The sequence below is a fragment of the Python bivittatus genome, unplaced genomic scaffold (genome assembly GCF_059951505.1).
Source record: "Python bivittatus isolate LINGU-HERP-01145 unplaced genomic scaffold, Pbiv_v1 ctg000080_np1212, whole genome shotgun sequence".
Classification (NCBI taxonomy): Eukaryota; Metazoa; Chordata; class Lepidosauria; order Squamata; family Pythonidae; genus Python; species Python bivittatus.
This window is the reverse complement of record NW_028277035.1, coordinates 67171450-67186447: the sequence shown is the minus strand read 5'-3', so window position 1 is coordinate 67186447 and position 14998 is coordinate 67171450. Positions and strand designations below refer to the sequence as shown.

Here is a 14998-nt window from a genome sequence, read left to right as displayed (position 1 = left end):
ACTTTATCAAGATTTCCTTCTTTACTTAAGATAAGCTCTTAGAACGAGCAGGGTGGGTTGTTTTCTGAATAAGAATGATTTTTCAATTTCTATTCCTCCTTCCAATTGTTCCTTTGTTATTGTTGTTATTTACCCGTATTCTTAGGTTTTAGAAAAAGAATGAAATTTTACTTGAATGCTCATGGCTAAATGTTTGCTGTTTAATTGAGCCAAGTCTTCCTTCTCCATCTCTTAATCAATGTACAGTAACAATCTGCCTATGTCAGACTATGTTGCCCTCTCATGATGCTTTCCCCTTGGAGGCTTAAAGGCTTTCAGATTTAGCATCCTCCTCTCCCTCAATGTCCATATATACCAAATTCTTACATGTATAACTAGTGTCAAGGGTTCTCCAGGATGATGTTTAATCCATTTCTCTTTCTTGGCTGTGAAGAATTGGGGATCTGTATAGTATTCCAGATGGAATTTGCTAACATGTACAGCCTCCTCAGGGTATTCAAAGGAGAAAAAGCTCTCATCAGTATATAGGAGTCCATTGATGAAAAAATCCACTACTGCTGGCTTGCTCCCAGTAACATTGGAGGCAGCTGGAGAGGGGCAGGTAATCATAGTGTCGGAGTGAACTTTACAGTTCTGAAAGCAGAAGAAAGCAAGCAAATCAAACATAGATAAAAGAGATTCTACAAAGTTGGCAACAATTTTAAATATTTGCATTTGCCAGAACAAAAATAGATATTTCCATCAACGGCTGACATAGATAGAAAAACTAAAAGTAACTCAACTTTATTGATGATAGAATGTAAGAGACATTCGGTAAGCAGAAGCAAGGATTACTTCCTGAACACTTGAAAAATATTGAATGGAAAATCTGAGAGATAATTCAATTCTGCAAAACTTTAATTCCACTTCTTTGTTCATAATATATAAAAATAAAAACATTGGAAAAACCACTGATCAGAATCATAAATGTTATGGTGGCAGAACCCACACAGCTCAACCCACAAATTCTAGACCATAGAATATAACTGAAAAGAAAGTAACTTATGCTAAAACTTGCTTTCCCTAGCCATTTCTCTAATTAAGAACCAGCATTCACTGTCCAGCCAAGAAGCTCATTCTCTTTTAGCATAACTTAACTATATATAAGGATAACTAGGGTTGAGAAAATATGTATGGCATCTTGATTTTATATTTATTTCATATACCTGACAGAAAATCAGACCTCTGAACATGAGCACTAAATTATCCCCAGAAAAAAGGACTGGAACAGCAGTTATGCAATAGTAATTTTAAGCAGGATCTCCCCTACCCTCTTCCCAATTAGTCACAAACTTAAACTTTAAAATGCTGAAGGCATTTATATTAAACATAAAATTTCAAACTTTATAATCCAAACATTTTATAAATAGGAAAATAAATAAAAAGGCGTGACAGTCAGTAATGGTTGTGAATCCGGTGTCTCCAAAAGCGTATCTCATTAGTCTTCAAGATCAATTCATGTATTACCTATATTTTGCATCTCATGACAACAAAGCTGTGACACTGATGGCAGGGGAAGGTACCAGTTCAAATATACAGCCTGGCACATTTGACTGCTTTCTGAAGACTTACTGAAGTGGTATGGAAAAGACATGTAGAATCAACTCACAAACTGATTAATTAATAATGTGGGCTCAAATTAATTGAGCCCACAAAATAGACAATAAAACTGAGGACTCTGTACTTCCTTAATAAATATTTTCAGCTACTTAGACAAAGTTTATGTTTTGTCCTCCATTTCATTTGCTCCTTCCTTTTTCATATGACACCAGTGAAGACTTACCATTTGTTCTTTTCCAACAGTACGAACAACCATTGACACACTCTGAGCCATCAAAAATCCATTTCCTTCCACGGTGATGGTTCTGCCTCCACTATCAAACCACAATAACAGTAAACAGAAAGGTAAGGGATTAGATGAAAAATTGAAGGAGGGAGTGCTACATATGGGGGATAGAAGCCTAATAAGTAACATTTCTGAAATAAAGTTACACAGTCCTAATAGTAATACTGTATAGCATAAAGAAATAATCTTTCTTATGAAATATGAAACATGTACATTTTCCCAGTATAACATCTATGATATGAAAAACAAGACTTAGGTTCAGGGACATAGATATTTACATTTGTCCTTGAATCTTTGTTTTCATTTGACAAAAATCATTTATTTTTTTTTCCTTTAGGAAGACTTGACAAACCTGCTGTTAAAGTAGAAGAATAAAGCTTTGACGTATATCACTATATAATATTTTCTTTGCTTGGTGCAGATACTTTATATAGGAAATATGGATTGTTTTATCCATATACTTTGCAAGTATATATAAAACTGTAAATAAGATTCACATGTAACCAAGGCATGCCTTCCACCGTGTATATGAAAGTAAAATGAAAAAAAAAAGTGTGTCATGGTGCAAGCCACATGGCTTACATACTTGTATCTAGATGCCAATATGAAAGGATGGGGATTCTGTCATGATGTTACAGCACACGTTTCATCATTTCTTCATCATCACGTTTGTACTGGATACCTATGATTTCATACAGTATTATCATCATCCCCCTCTTTCTTTGGACCAGTGGCTGCTGAAGCACCTGAAAAACTGCTGGGCAAATCTCTGGGATGACGATTCCTGTCTTCACCCAAATAGGTCTCAGAAATACACATCAGTTTTCCCTGCTCCTTCCCCAGCCAAATCCTAGAGGAGCACGTTTTTGCTCCTAGACATTTGCTAACAGCAGACTGAGGCCAAGTCGATCAGCAATGCAGCATCCAGGGCTATCGAAAGGGCCTCTAGAGCAGAAGATTAAAATTAACCAAGAAACTTTTCACCACCAAACTTGAATGGAGACAGAGTTTGAATATTTTTTGTCTTGGTGGCAAACAAAAAGACCACTAGCAGCTGCTTAAAACTAAACAATGACAACTTTGAGTATTTTCCCCTTTAAAAGCTGCCTGACGAGAGCTAAATGTGGCACCACCACTGCAGAAGCAATTAAAGAAAATAATGAAATGGCCCCAGCACATGCCACTGGTGTTGGGAGCAGAAAGGAGGAATGGCTTGTCTCCACTTTGTACATTTCATGTTCCATCTGCTTTAATTATATTGTACCATTAACTGGCCCATTAGGAAATCAAAATATACTAATTTATCCATCTTGCCTCCAAAATACTCAAAACCAGAATATCACATAAGGACTTTTATGAGTACAGTACCTTCACAAGTTTTTAAAGCTTCTCTAAGCCTCAATATACTGTGTTTATCTATTTTCAGAGGCTTTCATACCACTTCTGTGTAAACATTTGGGGGATACAGCTTCTTCGAAGAAATTAAATTCTAAATAGCATTTGATCATTGTGAAACAAAACTGTAGCACCATAGCAAGGAAAAACAGTCCTGGTGTAACAAATGGAAAGGGTAATATGGTGATCATACCTAAGCAGTTCATTGCTTTCTTTGATTGTCCTTCAGTTACAATGCCTTTGGCACAGTATCATTTAACATTATACTTATTTCAGTCTTAAGCTTACATTTTTGCCAAACATAAGCTGCTACACTTTGTAGCTGCTGACATGCATTTTTGAGCTACTTCTCTTGATCCTCAGAATAAAACAATTAAGATAATTTTACATTGAGCATTGAGAAGTGGAAGTGTTATCACTGCTTACTTTCAAAGATTTCCCACACATATTGAAATTTGGTCTCTGTAATTAAAAGCCGCAATTCCCTTTAAAGAATGATTAAAGATCAGGAGCCTTGGCCTTAGTAGTTATATACACATGGACTGACATGGTCTTGAAGTACGCTTGCTCACTTCTTTATTCACATTACATCGTTATACCTAAATAAGTATTAAGCAGGGAGTGAATTCTAGACATTCAGAAAGAAATAGGAGCCCCATGGCCTTGAGGAAGAAATGACATCAAAGGCAAGGTATTTTAAGAACAAACATACTCGTTTCTTAATAAAAATATGCAACCTATGTAAGAAGTGAGGACCCATAAAGTAGTATTATTTTTAGATGGATTTGGCCTGAAGTTTTTATATTATTTGAAGCATATAAAATTAAAATATTTTCTTATTATTACTTGGAGTTGGTAGCTACTAGTTAAAACTGGGTTAAAAGTGAACAAGTGCCTGTCTCATCAGCTGTACTTTTCACAGCACATCTTTCCAGCAACGTTGAATGAATATAGTGTATTGAGCAAGGGGGTACAGGGGGTAAAGAGAATTCCTCCTAATAAAAGATGGCTAATAAAATATAAAACAACTTGTTCCAGAAACTGAGAAAGTATTGCCTATAACGTTATTGGTGCAGCATAGAGTCTAGATCTGAATTTCATGTACTGACAATATTTTGGGTGACTGAACTATTTCCCAGCCATCTGGCTGAAGGAAAAAAAAACCCTTTCTTGAAGACCCTCATGTGAGCAATCCGTTTGTGAGAGACGAGTCCTTGTTCCCATTGGACTGGACTGGGCCTTATTTGGTCCCTTCAATGAGCCACTATACCAGGGTTGAGAGTCATCTGCATTTGCCTCTCAGCACCATGAATCTGGCCCTATGCCTCAATCTGCCACATTAACGACTGGATTCCAACAACAGTTAATGTACAAGGTTTCATTCATTAACCACTTTTCAATGAAGAATGGATAAGTCGGGATGTCCCTTCACCAGGAAGCGAAAGAGAAGGCTATGTGGGTTGGTCTCTGTTTTTATGCACTTCCTGTGCTATCATCCCAAGGGGCTGAGTGGCCCCATAGATTTCTTTCCAGTGCACTAATGGCGGTTTGCCTTCTGACTGGCATGCCAGGTCCCTTGTTTCTATGCCAGGTAAAATGAGTTACCCTCAGATAAATCAGGCATGGAAGTGTTTTCTTCTCTATAATCTGAACCTCAGAATAATATATATAGCTTCCATGAATGCACTAGACCTAACCCAGAACACCTTCTGCAATTTATCTTTGTAGGGCTACTCCAACTGATCTAATCCCTTTAACCTTGTTAATATCTCTATAACATCTCACAGAGAAGGACATCTTACCTGACTGGACTCTTTTTGGGGTTGATATCTGTTATACTTGGGTTTTTCTCATACTGGAAGGTGTTAGCACCAATGCAAGACTTGTTTTCAAATTGGACACAGACAACCACATGGGTGATAGTTTCCACACTTGGCATGGTACAAATGATGGTAGTATCAGTGCGACTATAAAGAAAGGATAAACATTTCTGAATATAACTCATGGATATGCCCAATTCTACAGTGAGAATCCACACTGCATGGTATTTGTTTGAAGGTTTATAAGTAGCAAAGGCTTACAAAACTGTGACAAAAAAGGAAAGAATGCTGAAGAATATATCTAACTCAGGGTTGAATTGCTGGATTCTTGGAGTTCATCTGCAAGAAGAAACCCAAGTTCAGAGAACACCAGGAACCCCCAAAAAACACAGTAAATGTTTACTCCTTTTCACTTAACAGGAGAACTCAACAGTAGAACTCAAGATAATAACAGTGAAACTCTTGCAAATAGATTCAAGACAAAAAGAACTAGACAAAAAGACAACTGAAGAAATCCACAGAGAATAGGTCTAACAATGACTATTTGTGACATCTGGATATTTTTTCTCTGAATAGCAGGGAAACAATTGGTGACAAACAGTAAAAAGGGTTTTCATGATCTGCTTGGAAATTTCCACAAGGCTTCCTACTGAAAGCTACAGAGGATAATTTTTTAAAATTCCATTTCATTCTTAACTGTTTATATCCACTTGTTTAGCTTTACCAGTACAAGCATAACATCCTTATGATATGCAATAAAGCTCTTTTGTAATCCTGTGCAGATCATAGCAGAATCCACAAACTACATCAACAGAGCAAGGATGTGCTTGTCAGAAATTTCAGCTGTACTGTTTTTGCCCAAGTGATTCAGTCACATGCTTTCCTAGTGGTGCTCTAACTGCATCTTCTCTTTAATCTTTAACTCATCACCCATTCTCCTGATAAAATTTATATTTCCAGGAAAGTCAGCTAGACTAGATTGCCACATTAGGACCTTCCACATCTCTTTTTTAAAAAGAAGACTTTAAATTTAATTGGCAGAAGTATGGTGAATTTTGTGTCAGGTATGAAGCTCATGGACCAATCAGTGGAATTATCAAATAGACAGTGCTGGGCTAATAATCATGACCATGGGGACTAGGTATGGGGAAGCATGAATAGAAGATTCTGGAATTTAAATGTTGTGTTCTAGGCTGAAAGTGGGGTCAAAGTACAGTACTATTCTCATGAATGCCATCTTTTCCACATGCATGCCTGCTATAAAGCAAAGTGGAGATGTCCCAATATATGAATGAGGCAGATGTACAGAAAAGAAGGATTTTGACTTCTTAAGCACTGGATAATGTTTTAGTCATGTCTGAACAGAAGGAATAAGGTCCATTTTAACCAGAATGAACTGCTGACAAAGAATACACATACACAGACATACACACACACACACACACACACGAATCACCACTGTGTAAACTGCTTACAACAGGTTTGTTAAATTTTCAAACATGCTGGCAAATTTGTTTATTGTAGTAACTCCCTTTCACAAGCATCCTAAAGAGTTCTATTTTAACCTTCCCTTTCAACTTTCTTTTTACCTATTATCATATTTTAAAAAATCTATTTTGAAGTCAAATCTATCCATGTATTTTTTTTCAGAGACACATCTATGTATTTCCAAATAAAGCATTACGCTGCTCACTGTTTTTATGGGGCAAAGGCATTATGGGAAATAAAGATGATTCTAGAGGCTCTGGCTTTATTTTGCAGCAGGCGTTGGTAATTTTTTAAGTGACAATTCTTTAAAATGCCTAGATACTGCAAGGTTACCAAATTCTGTGAGTTTTTGGTAAATCCCACTCCCAAGGTTTTAGGAGATTTCAATATTCAATACTGTTGCCAGAAATTTCATTCAATGATTTTAATGGAATTTCACGAAATGTTGGTGTTTTCCCTTGATTTCAAGCAAAAAACATAAAATCACACTAGGTTTAATGGTCTCATGAGGTTTCAGCCTTTAAAAACATTTGAGGAAAGGTTTAAGACTTTTTTAGCTGACAAAAATGCAGGTATACAGGAATTATGGCCAAAGCATATAATATTATATGTGAGATGGAGAAAGTGAAGAGGGAGGTTTCCTTCCATTCTCATAATACAGAACCTAGGGTCATCCTGTGAAAGTGAACAGAGGAGATTTAGGATAGATAAAATAAAACACTTGATTAAACCCTCCTTACTTAATCTATTTTATTTGTTTCCATAATATGTAATTATTGCCGCCAACTTGCATAGCTTTAAAAGATTAGACAAATTAACTGAAGATGAAGCTATCCATGGCTACTAATCATGACAGTTACATATTAGCCTCAGTATCAGAAGTATTATAACTTTTAATATCTGCTGCTAGGAAAGATGACTGCAATAGTTCTTTTGTGTTCATGTCCTACTTATGTGCTTACCACAGACATCTGATTGGCCTCTATGGGAACAAATACTATATTAAATAGATCTTTGATCAAATTCATCATGATCCTTCTTTTCACTATTCATGCTAGAGAACCAGGCTATTTGAGACATTGCTTTCCCACTCTTGTTTTGGCAGTTTCTTAAAAATTATCTCCAAAGATTATTTGGAAATTCTAATATATATTATATGATATTGGTAAACAAGTTGATTACTACTAGATACTCTTCATAAATTACTTGATCTAAGCAGAATTTATTATCACAAGACAGTTATATATCAGTATCAAAGATAAATGTATAGCACTAATATCAAGTCTATATGGCTATTCATCAAAAGTATAACCTTTAAACTTTGGAAAATTAATATCCAGTAATGAGAAATTTATATAGAAGCCCCATACTTATCATCTCAAACTCAAACCCAATTTATATTTGGAAAACTTATTTCTTGGAGAACATTCTTATTGAACTAGTTTTCTGTTATGAAAAGTATAATTTCTAATCTTTACAACTAAATCATGGTTTATTCTGAGCAATATTTACCTGATGTCTCTGCATTCTTTTGTAATATTAAGCAAAACTCGAAGCTTAGATCCTACACTGAGGTTATTTCCTGTGATAGTTACTTTGGTACCTCCAGCTTTTGGTCCAACAGATGGAGATATAAATTTCACTACTGGAAGCTAAAAAGACAAAAAAGAGGGATGTCAAGGTAATACACTGGTTTCCTAGTTTGTAGTGACATCACAGTTCAGAAATGCAGATATTGCAAACATAAAAAAAATTGCTTGTCACAGGTCCTATAATCATTCTCCAATGACAAACCAAAGATGGTAAAAATAATAGTGAAAAAATAATTCTAACCTAATTTACTTGGAAATCAATCACACTGATTTAGTAGAGTATAAAAACTATTAAATGATATCATTATTACATTGCTTACAAGATTAATGTAAAACATTTGGAAAGAGTTGTCTTTAGTATGATACCCATTGGGGGTCACCCATTGGGGGAGATGGGCGGCATACAAATTTGAAAATAAATAAAATAAATAAAAAATAAATACCCTGCCTTTTCCTTTCTGTCACACTGGAATCAGATATAATGAACTGAATGAAGCTAACAAAGCTGAAACTTCGATAAGGTAACCAGAAGTACTATTGGTGGAAGGGTTGTCTCTCAAAAAAGATGGCATCTAATTGTGAGATATTCTCTCCACATGATACCTACACCAACAGCATTTCAGTACCACAGTCTTTTAAATTTTTTACCAAATTACCCTAACTTGTCAACTCCTTCCACCTGATTTAAACTGCTTTTCCAAAAGCTGCTTTCTGGCCTCATGGGAAAAACAACAACAAAACTCACAGATCTGTCAGGAAGATAACCTTTAAACAAAATAGAACAGGATGACCTGTTTATTTTAAGAATCATTTTAGTGTAGCATTGAAATAGAAATGTTTAAGGCATCACTGTAAAAGTAGGTAGGTCTGGGTCTCTTTGTGACACAGAAGGTTTGGATAGTCTCTCTAATCCTTATAAAGATTCAAGTACTCTGTGGATAAGGCATATTTAAACTTTAGTATGTCTTCATTAATTTATATGTTTCACATTTGTTTGTGCATATCATAGGAAGTCACGATTTTTCCCAATGACAATTCATGATTAAAAACTCAGCTACCAGAAATTACTTACTATATAAGAAAATCGCTCCTTGGATTTCCCTTCTTTGCTCACATTAACTGTCACCACATCAGAAAATTCTTCTGTTGTTTCTCCAGTCCAACAAACGATTCTGTGTAAGAAAAAGATTTTGATTGAAAAAAAAAGTGTGACCAGACTACAAAAGTATGTCAAGGATAGGTAAAATGTGAGCTTATGGCTTTATGTTTTTTTAAAAAATTTTGTTTTTAAAGAGACTTTACATTTTAAAAAAGCTGGCATACTGTAGTATCTTTACTTCCAAGAATGCCTCTATGCCCCATGTGGGCCTCATGAGCATTTCTGAAAAAATAAAAGGTTGTACAACATTATTCTGCTATACATTCTTTATTATCCTTGTTTCTGAAGTAATACAACAACCTGAAATTAGATATAGCAATCTATGTGAAATAGGTTATTTAGGAATGTACAATCCCACCCAAATCAGGTTAAAATCAGAGTCTATATGCCCGTTTCAGCTGTTTTTCACTCATAGTGATTGATATTTTTGAAATTCTGTTCCCAATTTTTGTGATTACAGACTCATGAAAATCTTATCATTATAGTCCATTCTATTGAGTACAGGAAATGTATAGACTGAGAAATCAAAACAATGTTTTTTTAAAAAAAATTAGTTATATGTGACCCTATGGTTCCACTATTGCCCTGTGTTGGTTTACTATTCCTATGTTTCTTAATATGGATAGATCATGTAGATGTGAACATGATCACATGAATGTACTTTTGAACTATATACCAACATGTCTGAATTCATCAGATTTTTCCAGATTATCTGGAAAGACAGAGTGACTCCATATTTAACATCTTGATTCAGCTGGTATGTGCTTGCTTTCCATTTGTGAACCATGGATATAATGGAACGATTGATAAATATTATTCTGTTTGATCAAGGTTTAGTGATATGTTACAAAAATGGCCTGAATGATTTTTCTCTCTCTATATAATATGCTCTTGTTGTTTATTTGTTTGCTTTTGTGTTTTTTGCTTTTTTTTTTTTAGCTTTTTATCCTTTTTTCCTCTCTTATTTTGTATATTAAAAGTACTTTAAAAAATGATTCTGTGATTTAGACTTGCTACTAGCTTCTGCTTGGATTATGATCTGAAATGTAAACAGTATGTCTGCACTAAAAACCACTGCACTGCTTTAATTAATTAAGCCTTAACTTTTTCATTTGTCCTTTGTCCAATGTGCTGTTTATACATTTTTCATCTATATGCAGAGTTTTTCTAGAAACCCCACAATGTTCTTTGGATATCTTCAGTAATTTCAATATTGCTATTATTAGTTAAAGCAAGGAATTTTGTTTCCTACCCAGTGGTTGTTATTGTAAAACAACAATATTGTTGAGGTGAATGTAGACATACTTAGCCAGGGGAGTTGGGGAGGTTAAAACTGAAGATGGCAGCCATGATTCCATGGTGACAGTCACCATATACCCACCTCCCATGGATGCCCTGTACTTAACTTTATTCTGGCATACAAGTTGCAAGGAAGAGTGATGAGAATAATTTCTTAGGATAAATAGCAGTCTGCAATATGCAGTTGGAAATTTCTCCTTCTCCTTCCCCCAAGAAAGAAAGAGTGTCACTGCTGGCCAAGGTTATTGTTATTAAAATATCTTGTACTGAAGAAGAAGCTGCAACAGTGGCTATGATGAGGAACATTCTAAAATATAATACTTGGCCAGAAAATCCAAGGGCCATTGCAGGAAATTAAAAACTTAATGATGCTTTAATTCATAAATACCCAGAACTAGAAAACCTATCAGGGACAGAATCCTCAGCTAACTATAACAGCATGTTCAGGCTTTCAATCACATAAATTTATTTTAATTATAATGTATTTTTGGCATGGCTATGTATGTTTTTCCTTTTTCTTAATTCAGCCACTCTTATCCCTACCTATATCCACGAACTCTCCATAATGCATAATCTATGTATCTTTCAAAGTTAAATATTGTTATAGGGCTTTTAGTAACAGAATACCTAAGAGACAGTAATTCTAGATTGCTTATTTACTGATCTTTTTAACCTTGGTTTCTGGCTGGAGTATACCATTTTCAGAATAAAATGTCTTGTGAATTTCTCCTATGTGGATGATTTTATTCCAAAGCAGGATGTAGACAATCACCTCAGCTGGTCTCTGAAGCCTGTCTGGTCTTGATAATGAAGACAACTGCAAAAAGTATGTGGTTGTGAAGCTAGGGAAAAAATTGATAGAACTGTAGAAATGTCCCAATTGTTTCTAAACTACGACAGCCTGGGTAGCAGCTGTGTAAGTTTTATTACACTTGTCAGCCTAAGTTCCTCAGTTCCTCCCTGTCTATAAGAGATGAGGAAGCTTTGAATATTGTGGATTACAGTTCTTTGTTACACATAGACAGCTAGCTAAAAAGCCAGCTTGTGCTTGTCAGTGAGGTATTACTTTATTAAAAAAAAAAGTAATTTCCTTACTTAGGTTATATGTGCATTTAAAAAAAACCCCAAGAAACCTATGTAATTTGTTTTAATCAGAACAACAATATATAGCATAAAGAAAGAGCTTGAATTCTAGGATGTGAATGCTTCAATTTTAAGTTTTAGTTCTGTAATCTATTACTTTGAAGGAACTTCCTCATGAAAAAATGAAAATGTTAAATATTTTGAATATATATCATGCATTAGTGATTTCTTCTGGAAATGGGGTAGCTGAGATAGTCAGTTTCATTCACTGGGTCAGTAGGCAAACAGTAGCAGTTAGTAGTAACAGCTAGAAGTTAATGACTGAATATTCTGTTATCAATTTACATATTAACACGTTCATGCAATCTTCCATGCAATCATATACCAAGCCATCAAATTCCTGAACCCTGAAGCAAGAAAGGATCAATCAGCTGAAAAGGACCAAAAAAAAAAAAAAGAAAAAAGAAAAAAATTATCATAACCCCTTCCCATGTGCTTGCTTTCAAAATAATTCAGCTTGAATTACTCACTCCTCAGAGACTATATATCTGTCCTGAAGTGGTAAGCATTTCACATTCCCTATCTTGACAGCATTAACGACATCACTGAATCTACGGCCCAGATTTCTCCCTCGAATTGTGACCAGAGTTCCTCCTTCCAAGGGTCCGTCCAGAGGCTCAATCTGCAAGTTCAAAGGGAACTTAATGAACACAGCTTAAAACAAAGGGGGGGGGGAACTGTTACTTGCTCTAACAAACAAGCCATATGCTTAACATTCATACATTATTTAAACTTTGTGAGGCTTAGTTTTATACTATCTCTCATCCCACAAAGATAATTTCGTAATAGTGTGAAAGGAGTGTGAAAAGCAACAAGATTGGCCAATGGAAAATGTAGATATACTATAACATTTTTGGATGGAAACAAAATCTATTCCCTGTTCAACTGGGCTTTTAAAATTCCACCATGTTCAGTAGCACAAATTATAATATTTGTGAGTAGGTTATTCACAATTGGTTCAGTACAGTTAACCCCTAATATCTAAGTTGTCTGCAATGGAATTACCAATTTTGTAAGTGTTTTGGTTAGAAGCTGCAATGGCACTTCATTACAGTACCAAATCTCAGGGGAGATTTTGTTCGTCACTATTTGTTTTCCCATCAACCAAAGTCACTGATTTCACAGGATGTCTGAGCCAGCTTAATAACCTACAATTAGAAAAAGCATTTTATTTGTGACAAACCTATTAAAAAACTATAAAGCTGGTGAAGGCTGCAAGAAACATCAGCCTTCCTTCCTGGAAGTTCAGTTACAGAGCCTGTAGCCTGCCATTCACTGTAGCTGCTGCCAACATAACATGACGTAAGCTGGGGCAGAAGGTCAAGAGCGGAGGCGCTTTCTTCCGCCAAGCTGCTTAAACTTGATAATGTCCCTGACTTCACTGCTCCAACAGGGCTACAGTTGTCCTCGTCTTCCTCCTCTCAAGACAACTCTAGAGACACTAAAGAAAAGCTAGTTTGTTTTTGGAAATGGAATATACAGCATCTGCTAAGGAAATAGCATCCTGGTCTAATAATATATTATAACCTTAATTCTTATGATTTGTTTTCACTAGCTGCTTTTGGCAGACAGCAAGAGGCTTAGTTTCCTATACTGTACAGTGGAGTTAAGCTGGCCTCATTAGCATTTCCTCTGTACTGTTAGACCAGAGAAACTGAAACAGATTTTAGATATTGATAATAAATTAGCTAGTGAATTTTGAATAGATAAGGAACCTACCAACTCTAAGCTCTCTGGCTTTAAATTGATTAGCTTTCTCTGAGTTAGCTACTTTGTCCATTAGACTCCTTTCAGATGCAGCTAGTTTCCTATATGGAGATTACTAAGAAAACTGTATATCACATCTGCAGATTTTGATTAGTGATAAGAGAATGCAGATATATTTCACTAGATCTACATGCATCAGGAAGCCCAACTGCTGGCACAAATGAGGATATTGATCATACCACATATACATCATACCACTGAGTTAGCGAACAGGGAGTGTGACATGTGAGTTCAGCAGGAGGAAAAGAAAGGTTAACTGGAGAAGCTATGTGATCTGAAGGACTGTAAGGTGAACTGTGGGGGTTGGAAATAGCTGCTGATTGCAAAGTGTGTGTCCTGAGACCTCCTGATTACCTATTGTGGGTGATAGAGTGACTGCTTCTTTTTTAAAAAATTAATTAAATACAAAAAACAAAGAGAAAATATACAAAATTTTAAAAGAAGAAAAAAGAAAGCTAAAAACAGAAACAAAAACATACAGGGCATACATTCATATATAAATATACTGTACATATATAAAGTTGTATAGTAAATATTTCAATGAATGGAAGCCATAATTTGTTACAGTCATCCACAGCTAACCTATATTGATAAATTCTGCAGGCCACCAGATAGTTGGAGCCAACGCTAAAAAACAGAGTGAGTGCTTCTTGAGGAGTAAACTGAGACTATAAGGGGAATATAAGGCAGCCAGGTTCCAGAGAATTAGCCCACAGAGTGAACTGACAGGGGCAGTGATTAGAACTTCAGCAGGGAAATCTATAAGTAAATTTTCCTTCAAAGTTAAGAATTTTACTTGGACGATGTGAGAATATGGAAAGAAAATAAGGTGAAATAAAATCTTTTCAACTACTGGTGCCCTAAGAAGTGAAAGTGAAATGAATGATTAGGATTCCACAACATGATTTGCAAAGTCTGCAGCAGGTTTGTTTTTCTTGAATGCAACCAGGTATATATTTGCAACAAATACAAGTTCTTCAAGGAATCCCTTCCTCCCCATACATATAAACGACACTTGAATATCTACAACCATATTACCATATTACCTCAGATTTTGAAAACTTTCAGAAAAAGCACAAGAACCTGGGTATTCAAATAGCATTCTTACCCATCCTTCCAGCTCATAGACAAACATAATGAAAGCAAAGAAGTCAATTTCTAACTATGCATAGTGTCTACAGAAGAGATTGGGTAAGGGGGGTTACATCTCACAACAACTGGTAAAAATGTATTTAGCCAAAACATGGAATTAGAATGACTATAAACTGAATCTCATTTGTGCATAGAAACAAAAACTCTGAAGTAAGGCTCTCAGATAAAATCTTGGGCACTGCAGAAAATGGGACTGGTGCTAAAATTAATGTCATGCTGACGAGACTGGAAAGTAAGCTAAAGAGGAAGCTGTGAGGGACCTGGGCTCACTCAGCATTGGACTCGGGTTTCTACTGGG

At 35.5% G+C, this 14998-nt stretch overlaps 1 protein-coding gene across 3 annotated transcripts in view; it reads right to left on the bottom strand.

Annotated features, from left to right (window-relative positions):
- PLXND1 (plexin D1) overlaps positions 1–14998 on the bottom strand; it is a 164226-nt gene that overhangs the window by 67118 nt on the left and 82110 nt on the right. For all 3 annotated transcript variants that reach the window (XR_015794916.1, XM_088134293.1, XM_088134295.1), the window contains exons 13-18: positions 12252–12403; positions 9253–9352; positions 8101–8240; positions 5083–5247; positions 1823–1913; positions 367–633 (exon numbers count right to left, since the gene is read on the bottom strand). Coding sequence is in view for 2 of the 3 variants with exons in the window: in XM_088134293.1 (XP_087990419.1) it covers positions 367–633; positions 1823–1913; positions 5083–5247; positions 8101–8240; positions 9253–9352; positions 12252–12403 (915 nt within the window). In the remaining variant the exon portion in view is untranslated. The remainder of the gene's footprint in view (positions 1–366; positions 634–1822; positions 1914–5082; positions 5248–8100; positions 8241–9252; positions 9353–12251; positions 12404–14998) is intronic.